General features: G+C 36.4%; 2 protein-coding genes across 3 annotated transcripts in view; one reads left to right on the top strand and one right to left on the bottom strand.

The window, feature by feature from the left end:
* Positions 1-18,418, top strand: part of LOC149423787 (cytoplasmic dynein 2 heavy chain 1-like) — a 52,754-nt gene that overhangs the window by 13,558 nt on the left and 20,778 nt on the right. For both annotated transcript variants that reach the window (XM_089631807.1, XM_089631806.1), the window contains exons 9-15: positions 2,513-2,667; positions 3,355-3,581; positions 4,091-4,200; positions 4,779-5,066; positions 9,579-9,734; positions 12,093-12,206; positions 18,065-18,260. In XM_089631807.1, coding sequence (XP_089487933.1) covers positions 2,513-2,667; positions 3,355-3,581; positions 4,091-4,200; positions 4,779-5,066; positions 9,579-9,734; positions 12,093-12,206; positions 18,065-18,260 — 1,246 coding nt within the window. The remainder of the gene's footprint in view (positions 1-2,512; positions 2,668-3,354; positions 3,582-4,090; positions 4,201-4,778; positions 5,067-9,578; positions 9,735-12,092; positions 12,207-18,064; positions 18,261-18,418) is intronic.
* Positions 12,339-14,178, bottom strand: LOC149423788 (laminin subunit beta-1-like). The gene has a single exon (XM_089631812.1). It carries the CDS (start codon positions 13,977-13,979, stop codon positions 12,612-12,614), a length of 1,368 nt encoding a protein of 455 aa, XP_089487938.1. The 5' UTR covers positions 13,980-14,178; the 3' UTR covers positions 12,339-12,611.

Genomic DNA, 18,418 nt, shown 5'->3' on the forward strand with positions numbered 1-18,418 from the left:
TATATATTATGTACATACCACAGTTCAAGACAACCATAGACGTGCCCAAAAGGGTGAGGGGAACAAACCAAGCGAAGTGTGGAGTTGGCATGTATGTCTTCCTTAATGATTTGAAATCTGACAGTTTACAGGCAACTCGCATTGTACTACCACAGTCTTGAATTACTAGTCCTTTTTACAAGGGCGCATTGCTTGCTATGTAATAAACATACTTGAGAATCTCATATCGGGTAGAAAAAGTCCGACTTGTTTCCAAAATTGAATATTTGATTACAGTGTTTGGTAAAATTTCGATCGCGCTGGCCTCGCTTATTATGAATATATTTTAGATAAAACCTTTAGATTCACCTTAATTACTGTACGACACAACTTTTAACCTTCGGGGAGGTGGAAAATATTGCAATAAAAATTTCAATTACGTAAAACTAATATTAGCTTTCGTTTTGTGAAACGAGACCGTCCATTTTCAAACTTTACTGTCAAATGTCATTTTGTTTTGTTGGTATTTCTGTTACTATAGGACGAAACGAACGGCTAGAAGTGGCTAGAAACATAATCGCGCGGGCGTTTTTTTTAATGTTAAAAAATTCCGTCAAATTAGTATTTACCTAATATGCATGCATTGTGTGCGTTGTGATTGAATTTTATTAGCTGGATTTTATTTTTTTACGTTCAAATTTTATTTAAGTAAACTATTTCTGCGATGTTGAGCGGCTACGCTAAGTTTTTGTAACATGGTTTATGATGAAAAAGAAAATGCCCCCTTTATACCGCCTGCTCGCGTCAAGGCAAGAAAAACATCCCAGTTTTCAATTAGTTTAGCGGCTACGCTAGGTTTGTGTAACATGGTTTGTGATTAAAAAAAAGTGTCCCTTTTATACCGCCTGCTCGCGTCAAGGCAAGAAAAACATCCCAGTTTTAAAATAGTTTAGCGACTACGCTAGGTTTGTGTAACCTAGCGTAGCCGCTAAACTAATTGAAAACTGGGATGTTTTTCTTGCCCTAACGCGAGCAGGCGGTATTAAGGGGACACTTTCTTTTGAATCACAAACCATGTTACACAAACCTAGCGTAGCCGCTAAAGTACTTGAAAACTGGGATGTTTTTCTTGCCTTGACGCGAGCAGGCGGTATAAAAGGGACACTTTCTTTTGAATCACAAACCATGTTACACAAACCTAGCGTAGCCGCTAAACTAATTGAAAACTGGGATGTTTTTCTTGCCCTGACGCGAGCAGGCGGTATTAAGGGGACACTTTCTTTTGAATCACAAACCATGTTACACAAACCTAGCGTAGCCGCTAAACTACTTGAAAACTGGGATGTTTTTCTTGCCTTGACGCGAGCAGGCGGTATAAAAGGGACACTTTCTTTTGAATCACAAACCATGTTACACAAACCTAGCGTAGCCGCTAAACTAATTGAAAACTGGGATGTTTTTCTTGCCCTGACGCGAGCAGGCGGTATTAAGGGGACACTTCCTTTTGAATCACAAACCATGTTGCACAAACCTAGCGTAGCCGCTAAACTACTTGAAAACTGGGATGTTTTTCTTGCCTTGACGCGAGCAGGCGCTATAAAAGGGGCACTTTCTTTTGTATTACAAACTTAGCGTAGCCGCTCAACATCGCAGATATAGTTTACTTAAATAAAATTTGAACGTAAAAAAATAAAATCCAGCTAATAAATTTCAATCACAACGCACAAAATGCATGCATATTAGGTAAATACTAATTTGACGGAATTTTTTAACATTAAAAAAAACGCCCGCGCGATTGTCTCTAGCTACTTCTAGCCGTTCGTTTTGTCCTATAGTAACAGAAATACCAACAAAACAAAATGACATTTGACAATAAACAAATAAAAGTTTGAAAATGGACGGTCTCGTTTCACAAAACGAAAGCTAATATTAGTTTTACGTAATTGAAATTTTTATTGCAATATTTTCCACCTCCCCGAAGGTTAAAAGTTGTGTCGTACAGTAATTAAGGTGAATCTAAAGGTTTTATCTAAAAAATATTCATAATAAGATAATTCATCGAGGCCAGCGCGATCGAAATTTTACCCAGTGTTTAGTCAGACACTTGTATAAACGTGTTATAATTTACTCTCCTCACTCATTTTTGCATCGCTTCGCAACCCGTTTTGATAGTATGCATATTAAGATGGTTCAGTTAAAAATGAACATTCAGACTCTACGCAGAAAAATCGCTGTCTTACTTTAGCGAACTTTTTTTTACTGCCCAGAGTCTGGTTATTCGATGAGCTCTTGGCGACCATCAGAGCACAAATGATGTTGTGATTTCTTCAAGAACTTTTGGAACCCTCCTGGTTTGATGATTCCTCCTGATCCAAACATGATTGTCACATGGTTTGCCTCCAACTCTTCAAAATGATGTTGGCTAGGCATGTCTATCCTTTTCTTGGTCCGTGGTATGTACATACTTCACATCCTTAAACATAATTGTGATGTAATTGATAAATAATGATATTGTATTTATTTTATTCTAAAGGTTTTGAAAGAATCAAAATGTGGCCTGGTTCCCTTAATAATTGACCCAAATGGAGGAGCAATTAAATGGCTACTTAGTCGCTTGGCAAATTCTCCGAAAGATGTCATTCCTCAGTACAATGAAAAATTCAATACTTCTCTCCAACATGCCATCAGGTAAGCCCATTCAAATCATTTATCCTCCCAAACTGACGTACAGTATTGCAATTGTTGCAATCATTTTCAGTGGAATTCGGTCTTCTGGTTTTCTTAATTCTTTAGCAAGCCATTTCAATTGTGAATTATTTTAGGAAAAGTTCACAGGTGTTCAATGTTAACCCCTAGAGCTAAAATTATTTTTACATTACAATTTGCTGTTTTTGAACATAATTCAAAATATTTTTGTTGTTTGTTTTTGGGGTGTTATGCCGTGTTGCGCTAACTCCTTCTTTAGCCGACGTTTCGGACAGCGTTGCAGTGTCCATCATCAGGGCAGATCCGGTAGATCCGAAGATGTGTAATTGTTGGTTGTCGAGTTTGTGCTTATTTACTTGGAAATAAAAAATAAAAATAAATTTCACTAAATTTCATTTCAAAGAATTATTTCAAAATTTTCAGGAGCGTCTAATATGTAAAATTATAATATGTATAAATATATCTAATATGTATTGTATGTAAAATCTGTGTGGTGTTCTCTCTCTCTAATATTGTTTAAATCATGTGTCGTAATGCAAAATGAGACACCATGAATTTGGTGTGCATATCAGGCTGGGAGAAATATCTCCCAAAATTGCTCTAGGGCCCATCTCAGATTATTGAGCTTCTTATTACACTATTTTCAAATAACTATTTATTAATTTTTAGATTTGGAAAAGTCCTGATCATTGAAGATTTAACATCAATCGAAGACAGCTGGAGTTCCTTGCTGAGAGGTCAGGTTCCCCCCAACATAATAGGCATCAGCAACATCAATCCAGCCTTCCGTCTGATCCTGTACTCCCGGGATAAGACCCTTGCTGACAGGCTGCAGCCTCATCACCGGGCCATGATTTCCATCATCAACTTCACACCTCAACTTCAGGGATTGACAGGTATTATTTTATTACAAACATTTACAACGGGTCCGAAGGAGCACCAGCGTGTTGGTAATTTGCATTGAAGCATAAATATCGTAATAGTGACGTTTACAAACATGTTTAACTGACCTTGGTTAATAGAAAAGGGCGCCAGTGAGAATCAGAAAGTTCTCACATAATTTAAAAGGTAAACTAGGCACAATGTCCAGTATTAAAAATTAACTAACTCGAAATCCATGTCGCCACGAGGTTCACCCGTCAGAGGTCTCCCGTATGATGTCCGTTTCAGCGGGCTGCCCGTTGAGAACTGACTTCTCCGTGGTCGCGGTCGAGACCACCCAGCCACACGCTAACAGTGTGAGCGTTTGTGGCCAGTCGAAGTCAAGTAACAGTTCTTGCATATATAATTGCTGGGGTGGCAAATATAACTGTTACAATATCTGTTCCAAACATATGTTCTAGTATATACACTTCGTCTCTAGTCCACTGGTGCTAAATATTTCTGATTTATTTTTACATTTTAGATCAATTCATCAATGACTCTGTTAAACAAGAAGAACCAGAGTTGCAAGAACAGCTAAACAAAATTAACCAAGATAAAAATAGCCTTCAAATACAGCAAACAAAATTACAGGTACCTTTACAATCTATTCCTTATAAAATGGTCACACAACTTCCCACAATTTTCAATAATATTAACCTGAAATAATTTTGAACCCATCAATAATTATAATTCATGAAATACTGAAGAATGGAGAACTATTACTATTATATATTCTAGTTTTTACCAGAGAGGCCTTTCCTTCTCTCTATAGATGAATTTTGCATGTAAATACACTTATTTCACATTAGAAACTTTGTTGGCTTACCATGTTAATCCATGTATTATAGTGAAACTGTCTTATAAGGTTTGTCAAGGGGCCAAAAAAAACTTTACTTGTTTGTGGGATCAATAATTATGTCGTCTCAAACGACTGTGAAAACAAAACTTATTACATGGGAACCTTATAAAGGGGTTTTACTGTAACAATTTAATTATAGTGAAACTCTCTTACAAAGTTTTTCAAGGGATCTATAAATAAAAACCTTTTATATTGGTTAAATTAGGAACCGAAAAAAACAAAATTTTCTCGATTTCACTGTATTGTATTAAAAAAAATAGTTTCCCATTGATAAGTTTCAAGTAGACATACTGTTAAATCTTTATTCCAGGTGACACTACTGAGCCAACTATCTTCCGGTGACATCCTCCACAACGGTCCGCTCCTCCAATCTCTTGAGGACACTCACCGCTCTAGCGAGGAGATAAAGCAGTCCCTGGCCAGGGCAGCAGAACTGGGGGCAGCGGTCGAGCAAAGATGTCAGCAATACTCGGGCCCGGCGTCGAGGGCTGCCAAGGCCTGCCTGGCCGTGGCCTCGCTGTCCAACAGACATCCGCTGGCCATCATCAGTGTGAATAGTGTCATGCCCATGTTCCTGAGTGCTCTGGCTAATTCTAGGGTGAGCACAACATTCTATATAATATGTATGAGTTTGAAATACAGTCCAAACCTCTTAAAGGTTTTCCCGCTTAAGAATGTTGGTAGGAGTGTTTATTGATTACTCTATAGTCTGTGGATGTCACTTTTTAACCTACAGTCAACACAACTGGTCTAATAAAAAACACCTCACACTGTATTATTACAATACAACAAAGTTCCAATTGGCTGGTTCCTTGAAAACTTATTAACACCTCGACTCCGGTGATGGGTCTGATTTGACCCGGTGTTTTTTAAATAAAAGATTTTGCCGCAAATATCTCGTTTAGGCTAATTTCCTTTTGTCTATTCTTTAATCAAATATTTACCCACATTTCGACTCAAAAATGATTAAAATCGGACACGTTTTAAAAAAGTCATTAGAATAATTGTGTATAAAAACACGCAAAAATTCCATTTCTTCTCAGTTGAATTCGAGCAGCCGACGAAACAGCATATCTCTTGCTCTGTCCTTCCGTCTTTGTCTCTCACAGTCCCGCGCAGATGTTGTCAACCATTCGGGCACATTTCTAGTATTTTGATTTTTGTTTGTGACTTTGTTTAAAAAGCCTTTTAATTTCATCATTTCAGCCGGGTCAATCTGGACCCACCATCGCCGCATGTGTTTTATTTTGAACCTCCGGGTATTACGTGTTAAAGGGACTTGACTGTAAATCCTAGATATCCTGTAATATTTTTTATCCTTTTTATTTTTTAATATTTTACCATAGTATTTTTTTCAAATCTTTTTGCTTATTGAATAATTGAATAATGTGGAATTTTGTGTCTTGTGTTATTTTTTAACCGTTGAATGCATATTTTAAAGCATGATAGAAATTACCTTACTAGTTGAAAATACTTGGATTCACCTACATATTCCAGATGGAAAGATCTGTACAAATTTAATGGCGCCAGGGCTCACATTTTAAGAGTTTTTTTATAGTTAACACTTTCCAGGCCATGCCCGGACCCTGTTCGGTATGTATTTCTCTTCAAGTTTGCCGGTACTTTTTTTCTTCATTATTTTATATATTTATACTGGGTTTTTACAGATGATTTCACTTACTTGAGAACATCCAGTTATTAAAACTCAGTTAATACACAATATGTAATATACAATTACAAAAATCTACTCAGAAATAGGATATGTTAATTTGCGTACATCTTAATAAAGATACAAAGACAAACCAAAATAATAAAAAATTATATAAAGCTCCCTCAAAAGACAAATAGAACAAAGAGAGGCAAAGGACAAAACAGACACAAGTAAAACATAATATAATTAGCGCAACATATTTTTTAGCAACAGCAGGACATATTTTCTGAATCTGTATAAATTATCGACGAAAGTGTCTACTTCAGCACACTCTATCTTATTACATATACAGTTGTCACATTTGAGTCAGAGGGCTAAAATAGGCTAAATGTATTCAGGTGAAACATGCTATGGTGTCTTAAATAATGGTAATTGGGAACATTTATTTCAATATTGCTAAAACATACAAAATGTACCTGCTATCAAGATGGCCGTGAATTATTTTGTGTAAATATATTAGACCAGTCAATTGCCTTCTAATTTTAAGTAAATAAATCTTGAAGTATTCAAGACGTACTTCATATCATCTAAGAAGGTCATGTAGATCACATTTGAAAGATAACGGTCTTAGTAATTTTTATTTTTACAATTTTAACCCTACAATGTTTTCATATTTGCAGCAATGTAAAAATAGTAAATCCATATTCAAGTTGACTTCTAATAAAAACATTGTAAAGGGTTAGAATTGATTGAGGGTTTTTGAATGGTTTACATATTTTGTGAATAAATCCCATAATTTTAAGTAATTTGCACTTAATGTCATTGTGTATATCAAATATGAATTTAGAATCAATAGTGATTCCTAGATATCTTTTTGAAGATACTTTTTAAGAATAGAATTATTAATAACATAGGAAATATCCATTTCAATTAGGTTTAAAGTGTAACATTTAAGTATTTAATAATTAACATTGACAGTAAACCAGTTATTGAGTAAGTTGAGGTCATTTTGAAGTAGTTGATGATCGGAAACAGACTTAAATTTACGAAAAATTTGAATTAGCGAGAATCATTAGAAAATTAAACATAATTAGAAAAAATCATAATCGCTGTTTAATTTTGCTAAGATTTGACCCCTATGGTACACCAGAAGTTACAAATTTATAGTTGCAACTAATTAAACATAATAAAAAGTGGTAAACATAAAAAATCTGCACAGCAACCTTCAAAGGAGGAATTTTATCAGATTTAGGACCTTTACTGGAATCTATTTTATTAAAAAAACATTTTATTTCATCTGCACTAATATTTATTTTACCCAGATTACTTTGGTTGTGATCAGTAATGTGTGACATTGAATCATTAGTAGGTGATTTCGACTTAAAACGTATAAACAGATGAAAAATATTGAGAGAATATATTTGCCATGTGATCTCCATCATTTGCAGAAATATCACTAATATGCATTTCTTTAGGAATACAATTGGTTTTTCGTAATTATTTTGAGTATGACCAGAACACCTTTATGTTATCTTGCAGACCATTTTTTTATCACATTTTCATACGAAATTAAAGAATACTCTATAATATTTTTTTTTCTTAAGAAGAGCCATCAATTGCCGATTAAACCTGACAGGGTATTTATTTTTGATTTAGCTCTTAAACTTTACGCATTTTCTATCCTCATCCGACCGAGGTTGAACATGTCATTCCGTTCATGACGATATTTTCGGCTAAACTGCTGAGTCCGAATTCCGTTTGCGTTGTGTTTGTGTATTTTTCCTATCTACACCCCTGGTCCTGTTTGGGAGGTGTTATGTTTAGATTCAAGTGGTATTATAAAGCCCACACACATAAAATCTTCACTGTCTAACCAACCGTTTTTATACGGCGAGCGTTTGTGTGCTTCTGTTGCCGTGCAGCCTTGGAGTCTGCGTGTGCGACTTTTAGGGCAAAAATGGCTAAACAATGAAACTACTGATTGAATTAAACTGAAATTGAAATAGTGGTGAATAGCCTCCCAGAATTCTTCAAAAACTTCCATATGCAACAAGATTATACTGTAAATAAATGATGTCAGTAGGCTTGTAAGAGTTTTTTTCTCTCTTTAGATAACATTTGCAATATAATAATAAAGAATCATTCTAAAATATTAAAAAAAGAATAAACTCAATTTAAATAATCGTAATCTAAGGACGGGTTGTTTTACAGAATTTGAAAAATTCATCAAAGTTCTATTCTAGTTCTGTTACCATTTCAGTTATGTACAATAGCTGGCCAGTAATGACATAATAACAGAACTTCAATAGAATCTTTACAGAACTTGAAAATTAACTTTGAAATTTGATGAATTATTACATTATACGTCCCAAGGACATATCATTATAGGTCAGTTTTTTATTGATTTATAGAGCGGAGACGGTTTACATATAGTTCCCGTGAGCACTTAGGCCATAGGCCCGCTATGTCCCATTTTACCTCATTCCCTTAACATTCACCAGGTCCCTTTTAAAAAGTTTACTAGGGTTGTCATTGAATATGTGGGTATGTCTTCTGGTTCCACAATGTGTCTTCCCGGGTCTCATCTCTCCTCTCCAATTCCCCTTGGTTCCCTGAAGGCCCCACAAGGGAAGAGAGCCTCATATCTCCCGTCCACTCCTCTATGGTTCCCTAAAGGTCCCACGAGGGAAGAAGGTCTCATCTCTCCTCTCTACTCCTTGGTTCCCCGAAGGCCCCTTGGGGGAAGAGTTCACTCCCCATTGGTCCCCTGAAGGCCCCACAATGAAAGAGTCCACTCCCCCTTGGTTCCTTGAAGGCCCCACGAGGGAAGAGGACTTTGTCTCTCCTCTCCACTCCTCGGTTCCCTAAAGGCCCCAAGATGGAAGAGGACTTTGTTTCTCCTCTCCACTCCTCCTTGGTTCCCTGTAGGCCCCGCGGCGGAGGAGTCCACTCCTCCTTGGTTCCCTGAAGGCCCCACGAGGAAAGAGGGAGTTTTCGAATGGTCCAATTTTTGTCCCACGAGTATCTAGAGAAATAGAAACTCCACTCCAGCAAAGCCCTGAGTGCTGGGGTAACATCTAAATACTCAGAGATGTGACACTGTATCTCGGAGGCACCGTTCGTGACACTGTTTCCCAGGTCATTCAGCCTCAGCACGGTAACTCACACCTTAGCTTGGGATGGCTATTGCAGGTCGTGTTTCTACCCCCTGAGCATTGGTTCGCCACACTCCCTACGCTATATGGGTCAGTCGTTTCACAAAACTAAAATGAAAACAGAACTCCAAATGGCCAAAAATTCTGTCACAAATTTTATTCGAGCGTGGCCGTGTAAGCAGAGCGTGCGTTAAAACATGTGCCCTGGAAAGTGCTAAGATATAAACTTTATAGAATTCTCTTTTATCTTTTAATTAAGAACGATTTGTGATTTACATATTAATTAACCATGTCACTCTTTCAGAATATTTCCCGTGATGAAGATGGAAAGCAATCAGTCAGTCGACAGGTTGTGATTGGTATACTGGAGCGGATACTGACTGCTCTGCATAAGGAACACCACTGCGCCGTCACTCTGTTCCTCCTTCATCTCATTTACCCCGAGGAAATTCCTCAGCAGGTATCCCAAAGTCTATTAACGATAAGAAATTATTGAAACAATATTAAAAATATTCAAATAATAATTATAAACCATAAATTACAACTTGATGAAAGAATTTAAACTACTCAAACTCTCAGATAGAAAACTTTTATTTTTTAAATTGTTAATAGTATTATAGACAGCCCTGATTTCCTTAGCCTAATTACCTTCCATATACCAACTAGAAATACTCAATGAAAAATTGTTTTTAATTGCAACCACAATATCATGACTGAGTCATTTAGATACACGCTTGTACCTAGATTACATGCAGTTGGCATTACTTTCTCAGATATAGTAGGTGTGTTCAACTACACAGATTTTAGTTACAAGAAGGCTATCATAACGTACCTCATAAATAAATTTGAATGTTAGCTTTTATTATTCTTTTGCATGTGTCCTATTTCAAAATTGCTTTAACAAATTTTACGTCTTAATGTTCCATTAAATTATTATATTTATCACATATTTGTAAAAGCCCATATGGGCATATAATATAAATAAATAATTTCAACAATTAAACAGAAGATCTTTAGAGCACAGGCGTCAGGTAGGTATGCTGTCCTTGTTCTATCGGTATTACAATGGAAGATGCTCTGAGGAACTAGCGTCATTGATCCCTTCGGCACCGGTGCGTAGTCGGGATACACGCCAAACGCGCGCCCAACATTTGTACACAGTTGACACTTGTCACATGAGAACGGGTCGCTTCTATGATTCGTTCTTAAGTTCAACAGCTCGGCTGTGGAACGAACTGCCGGCCTCTGTGTTTCCTCCCTCCTACAACATGGGACTCTTCAAGACCCATGTTCACTCCTTCCTCTCCACAAAAAGACCCTCCACACAGCATCCCCAAAGATGACATAGGCCCTGAGGGAAATTATTTTCTTCAGGGCCTCCTGTGTGGAGTAAATATAAAAAAAAAAAAAAAAAAAAAAAAAAAAAAAGAAGAGTACAAAGAAAAATTATGTAAATTGGTACCACCAAGAATTGAACTCAGAATTTCCACTTGCCAGCAGGCTTGATACCAATTGAAGCATTAGTTGGAAAAGAGGCGTTATCGCTAAAATTGCGTTCTGAGATAATCGCTTTCAAAGATTATTTATTTATTTATTTATTTATTTTTCATGTTCTCCGTAAAACGGTTATTCACCAATATATTATGGAGAAGATTACAAATTAGACAAAAAGTATAGCAAAACACATAAAAAGGTCAGTTTCACTACTTTGTGACATACGTCAAAAGATAATTGTTAAACTGCCTGTAGGTTACGTTAAAAATGTCGATGGTCAATGCAGACTCGTTGAGCAGTTCAGTCGCTCTGTTGACATTTCAATGAATATTTACATTATTAGAAAATGATTACAAATCAAGGGAAAACTGTATATTATTCGATATATTAAAAAGTAAAAAAAATAAATATTCACAAAATACATTTTATTGCACAGTACTGCACCCTTTTTCCACCAATATGCCAACACCAACTCAATGATGTTGTAAGTAAAAATATTGCTTAAGTATTAAAAATAATATAATTTTATTAGATGAAAAATAAAAAAGTGTACAAAAAAATAAATAAACAGTAACATAAACATACAAATTTAATAAAACATTAGGAAATATTATTGTTTGCTTTTATAAAAAACATGACAAATGACAAATTGATTGCACCAAGTGCCGCACACTGACAATAAAATGACAAATTAAATGCACCAAGTACTGCACACCACCCCACTGCCCAAAAGAAATGACAAATTAAATGCACCAAGTACTGCACACCACCCCACTGCCCAAAAGAAATGACAAATTAAATGCACCAAGTACTGCACACCACCCCACTGCCCAAAATAAATGACAAATTAAATGCACCAAGTACTGCACACCACCCCACTGCCCAAAAGAAATTTCGCTATGGACCGGGTGGACAGAGAAATGGCTTACGACACTGGTCTATTTAAATATGCCCAGAAACATCTATGTATGTCAGATCAGAATGTGTTTTTGTCAGGCGGTAAAACAGGGAATAAATAGACTATCGTCGAGCTAATAACAGATTAAACGGCATTAGGCAGATATCGCCTTTTTTCCACCCTATGCTTCAATTTCCCTATGGAACCCTTTTTCACTACCCAACTAGCTATTATGCCGTTTCTCCTCAGGGATAGGCAGAGAGGATGTACTGCCACAAAGCTCAGTCTTAGCACACAATCCTTGCATCATTCACATCGTCTCATACATACTATTCTGTTATTTTAATATAAATTTCTTAAAAACCGTTATTATTTACCTGTCCAACGTTGAATGAACAAGTCTCGTGATTTTTTGTTTATTTTTAGGAATGGGAGGTTTTGATAATTATTCCCGAAAGCCATGTTCAGAATAATTTCAACTCCCAAGAGATTCCAACATGGATAAGTGAAGACAGGTGGCCATTGGTTATGGTTATTCAGGTTTGTTTGTTGATCTATGTTTATTTACCAATTACTAACATAAAACAAAAAAATGGTTTTTTGTACACTTTGAGACCTAATGTTAATTCAAATCAACATTGCGTCGCTTCTCTGAAGTGTTTAAAAGCTTTTTAGTGTAAGGATAACTTATTTATTGTTAACAAGTTTAACTTGTAGAGCTCCATTTTAATTTTATGTTTTTTGTTCAAATATATTCAATATGTAATATTATTGTTTAATTTATTAAAAAAAGAGATAAGTATAAGTTCTGCTGGGTAGTTATTATTACACGTGACCTGCTTCGCCTGATGATAAAGGCATTATCAAACTGTAATAGTAATTACACAGCAGAACTTATTTATATATTTACTAATAATAAAAGAATTTTATGTTTTATAATAAATTCTATAAGCCATTTTTGGAGTTGTCGCATCGTCTGCCGTCGAAATTGGTTTTACAGTGACATTTGCCTGCTTGCTGGTTAGTGGCGGCATCAGTTAGAGGATCACAAATGCCCTTGTCGAGCGACCCTCTAGGATCACAATCGCACGGTTTACAGATTTCTGGATTTTGAATGTCTAAGTCAGGATCTTGATAAAAGAAGGGCTTACATTGTTCACAGTTTTTCCCCATTGTATTGTGCTGACAATCATCACAAACGCCGCCACTTACTTTAGCAGTTGAATCGTAAACAGCAGCATCAAAATGACAAGTGGCCGCATGGTTATTACAATTACAGCGTTTGCAGGCGTTAGGAGTCTTTCCAATCGCTGGTTTCCATGGCAGGTCATTAAAGAAATCTTCACAAATTTCACAGTTCAGACCTTTGGTATTGTGCGTACATTCACATCTACCATGAACCATGTCTGTCTTGGATTCTACTCCGGGGAGAGGTAGGCATCTGGAAGCGTGCCCATAGCAAGAACAGGAACCTCGAACAGTCATGTCAGTGATAGCGTAATAATACTTTTCTTGAATTTCGGCACGATTGTCCAACAGATCATCGCCAAGCGTATGAAGTTTGGTGAAATTTATACGTAAATTAGTCATTTTTAGTAAATTCTGTACTTCCTGCGAATATGGGTTAGCTACTACGATGTTTGGGGGTAGCACTCTGAAGATGATTTCTCCGTCAAATGAGGGTGCAACACTGGAATACCTCGATTCACAAACCACGTCAGTCAGGATGCGAGGGGAATGCTTCGGGACTCCTGGGAAGGCTTCATCACAGTTGTGGGCAAAGTATCTATAAACTTGCCATGTTTTCCCGAAGTCGAAGGATCGTTCAACCAGCATAGCGGCTGGTCGTAAAGTTTTAAAAACTATCATCAAATGAGTGAAGTGAAATTCAGCTTCCAGGTCAAGTTGGATGGTGACATTTTCGATTCCATTTCTGGTCTGCCACCAAGATCGTTGTCGAGTGCTGGGATGGTATCGGTAAATGATGTTGGACACCTTGTGGTTCAGATCCGGGTTGTTGCTCGTCTCCGGGCGGGAGTCACACCAGAAGCATTTCTTACTGTCTTCCAAATGCGATACAATGCAGTACCGTTCCTGGCCCTGTAAGCCGCAAGTTGACGATGCGAACAATTTAGAATCACGGCCGATGAGAAGATTTCCCGTGGCCGGATAACAAGAACTTTTCTCGCAAGGATGAAGTGTTTGAAGGATCTTTTCTTTAACAGCGGGATTCCTGGCTCGATACCGCCCTTGAAGCTGCGCAGCGCCCACAGCCAGCCAAAGGAGCAGCAGGCTCGCCCCGCTCCGCCACATATTCAACTGGGCGAACAGTCTCTTCTCACTTCAACAACACAACACTCACTCGCGACAAACTTGCACTAGGCCGGGCGCAGAACAACACACACTCTCCCGGCACACAACACAACAACACTACCCGCTTGTCACTGCCCCCTACTGCCACACTCACACCAGCGAGGAACTCTTCTGTCTTCACAGAGTCGAATTAGGAATACCTTGTTGCATGTTTGTAAAGAGTTCTAAGCCATTTAATGTTTTATTGAGTAGGTTTATTTTTTTCGTTCATTAAAAAAAAATTATAATATTTTTATCCAGAGGCGAGTAGAGTGGAGAGTCATGCATTTCAATACCTTCCATAACTGTGAAAAAACATTAGTAAAAAAAAATCCTTACTGATTTGTGATTAAAATTTCACAAGGAAATACCCTCTACTAGTACTTACATTCACATTAAAAAAAGTAAGTACTGATGATTAGGTGTTAATACCTAGTAATTTTAAATATGTATTAATTAGCTAATGTAATAAATGAGTAATTGGCCGATGGGAAGAACGAAACATAATATCATCTGGGTAAATCCAAAACACTTTTTGTATCTTTTTTATAAAAAACCTTCCATTAGATAGAAAAAGGTGTTGAAATAATATAATTAATTGGATGGTTTTTGTGAAAGATCATCTCGAAGGCGTTTTAAAATGAATTTGATCAAGACCTTATTTAATACAAATTAAAGACGGAAATAATTATTCAATTCTGTTTGACAACTATATACTACTAATTATTAGTGAATCCTACTATCAACTAAATATGATTTAAGATTTTCACGGCCAAAAGTATTTTTGTTATTTGTTTTTGGGGTGTTTCGGACAACGTTTCGGACAGCATTGCAGTGTCCATCATCAGGGCAGATGTATTATTGTATTGAAAACACATCTGCCCTGATGATGGACACTGCAATGCTGTCCGAAACGTTGGCTAAAGAAGGAGTTAGCGCAACACGGCATAACACCCCAAAAACAAATAACAAAAAAACCTACTATCAACTGTTAAAAAACGAATTTATTTAATGTATATTACGCTAGCCATTTTATCACTATCTCAGGGATCTCTAGTTTAGGCCATCTCTCAAGGATCCGTCAAAATGAAAACACCATTTATTTGGCAAAAAAGTTATGCATAATATATTACTAAATTATCTTAAAACTATTACATGGAACAATTGTACACTGGAAGTTAATGACTCTGTTTCTTTACGTTTGTTACGGTACCATATATTTAAAAGCGCTTACTGCTGTGCACTGTTGTGGGTTGTTTAGGTTTCTTCTCTCGAGTCCATTGCGTCGTACAACCCTCCAAAGTAAATCTGCCTTCGGCCTAGTGGCTAATAACCTCCCACACAGCGAACTTCGGCTCGTCTGCTCTCCCAACTGAAGTCCACTGCTCTCCGCGCTGAAGTGAGGAGTTCTCCATACTCAAGTTCGCTGTTCCCGCCTCTCCTCCTGTTTCGTCTCTCCCCCTCGTCTGTAGTTAATCATTCCTTTTATGGGCATGATTTTTGGATTGGCGCTTGCTGCTGTTCCGTCGATCACCATATAAGGTGATCCTTCTGATTTCACGTGACCAAGGCACGTTTTATACTATACACATTGCTATGTACTCTATGTGATGGTGTATCCTCTATGATTTGTAGTTGTAGGGATGCTTGATTAATGGAGGAATTGGCTAATCAACAAAACCTAAAAATGACCGACTCTTGACATGATCCGACATGAGACTGTACGATTCACTCGATTGTGCTGTATGATTGTGTAGGGACCTGAAAATTTCACATTATTTTTGGTGATTTTTGCATTATTTTTTAAGAATTACACTTATTTTCAGGAAAGGTGGTGTTATTTTGCAACAAAAGTTATGTTATGTTCCCTTTTTAGTATTTTTTTTTTTTCGTAAACCGTAAGGAAAGAAATGTTTAGATTGCAAAACATGCTCTGAACATAGCATTTAAACTGTTTTTATTGATCTTTTTTGTTACATTTTATTTGAATTCTCTCAACCACCATAAAAACTGTGTTCATGCCCTTATGATGGTTGTCAGAAACGAAACCGGCAAAAATGGAGCAGTCGCTGCCAAGACGTTGATAAGTACCTTACACCTAACGATTCTAACACATCTTTTTTGAGATTATTTTTTATTAACGGAGCTACACAAAAATACAAGTCATCCGAATATTATTAATTACAGTAACCACCTACCCAGGCTTCTACTGGTTTTGGCATCAAAATTTTTCACGCACCTGGCACCGTATGGCTCAGGACCGGCCCTGGTCGGAAATAAGTTAGTTAGTTAAGTTAGATAAGTTAGTTATCTACGTACATATTTTTTTGACCAGTTAATTATGTGAAATACTTCAATTCATAAAATAATCGAGGTCAATATAGATAACATTATCTGAATATTTGAAATACCCATCTCATTTTGAGGAAAACTTTTAAAAACATCTACATATTCGTTTTCTTATCTTCTTGGGTTTTATAATGGGTCATTAATGTCACAAATAATTATTCAAAAATATTTTTTTAAAAGCGTAAACATAATATGGGAACAACTTTTTACAAAATGGATAGTAGGTAGTGAAATTAGATACTCATTTAGACACGAGTAGTATGTATAAGGAAAAACCCAAACAATGTTCTCTTATCCAATATCTAGACACATCAAACAAATATTACCGACGCCCTTGAGGAGATTATACGAACACGTTCCTACAAGACTTTTGTCGCTGACTTTGAGGACAGAAGCCAAGTGTGCAGGGCAGAATTTCAAATTGACAAGCCCGTTCATTCATTCATATGAGATGTTTTTATTCTCTAGATAACCCGGTTTTAACATTGCAGAACACTAGGTAAAATATAAACATCTCCTCGCTAAAATTGTTGTAATGAACCAAAGTAAAAAATAGATCCATGACCGCACCTGATAAACAATTTATCGTTATTTAAAAACTTACATTACAACATTTTCATCGGTTCTAATGTGAATGTGGACTACGGTTGCCAATGCATATCTTCTAAGTACCCACAAGAGATGTTCGAATTCCCCACAAGAACCTTCTAAGTACCCACAAGAGATGTTCAAATTCCCCACAAGAACCTCTACCTCGAAATTCTATTGTAATTACCATTTTTTATTATGTAGTCATTTTTGGAATTTCCCTTTCGTTCAAGCTTTAAATATAGTTTTTTGAAAATTTTCTGCGAAAGAAAACGAAATATTGTACGTTCTCACAATTATTGTAAATATTATTTAGAAATGCCCAGAATCCCCTCATTTTCTGCACAAAAATTCTTCCCACAAATATGTAACCCAATTCTTCAAAAATCTTAAAAATTATCTGTAATTTGAGGAATTATCCACGAATTGGCAGCCCTGATATGGATATTGTAAACCATAGATATATTACGCATTTAGTCTGGTCGTGATGAATCAGCAGATTAAGTCATACCAACCAAGCGGTGTGTTTTAATGTGACGGTGTTTTATTAGTTAAATGACAGAATTAGCGTTTATTACCTGGACGACGATAGTGTGAGGGTTCTTTGATCACAATTAAATTTATTTTTATAAAGCATGCAATGCATAATGCGTTGCATTTTACAATTGTGATGGATGTTAATTAGTTGAGTATTTAAGCGATAGATGGTGCTAGTCATAAAGCTTACTCCAGAGTCCTTCAGATGTCGCTAGAGTGTAACATATGCTTGTGAGGTTATAGTGACAGGGAACAAGCTTCTCAAACGAGAGAATTACCAACCCTCGGGTAATGAACAGTGTAGCTAAATCCATACCTATTATTTGTAACATGAATAAACACAATTATAAGAAGAACCTTTTACTTTTCAACAAAGAGTTCCTAACCCTTAAATCTGCAAACTAAGACAGATATAACAACAATGCACATAGGTGTAATTTTATCCTATATTGCCGTCTCACACGTTAATACGGTAGCCTAGAAAAATATTGGTCTCAAAGGTGGGGTTACTAAGATTTATAAAAGAAATATAAGAAATAATTGTCAAGTTACAGAGATATGTTTTATTGCAGATGAATTTACCAGAGCTATATACAAAACTTCGATTAACAAACAAAGATTTATGGGGAAAATTTGCTGCTTCGGGAGATTGGGAGAACATTCCAGCCGATATAGTATTGACACCATTCCAGAAGGTTCTCGTTATTTGGGCTATCAAACCAGATAAACTGCATTCATCTTTTCTCAAGGCAGCAGCACAGATTTTAGGTGATATTTCTTGTTCAAATTATAGTATTGTAAGAAAATGACAAATAGATTAATTTGGGATGTTTCACACAAATTCAAATGTAACATTGTCATAAAATTACCAATGTACACCATTGTTTTTTGCATAACTATAAGACAGTTGTGCTTTTTTGTTGATC

Source organism: Hesperophylax consimilis, chromosome 5, assembly GCF_061612785.1.
Source record: "Hesperophylax consimilis isolate HC1 chromosome 5, BYU_Hcon_1.0, whole genome shotgun sequence".
Taxonomy (NCBI): Eukaryota; Metazoa; Arthropoda; class Insecta; order Trichoptera; family Limnephilidae; genus Hesperophylax; species Hesperophylax consimilis.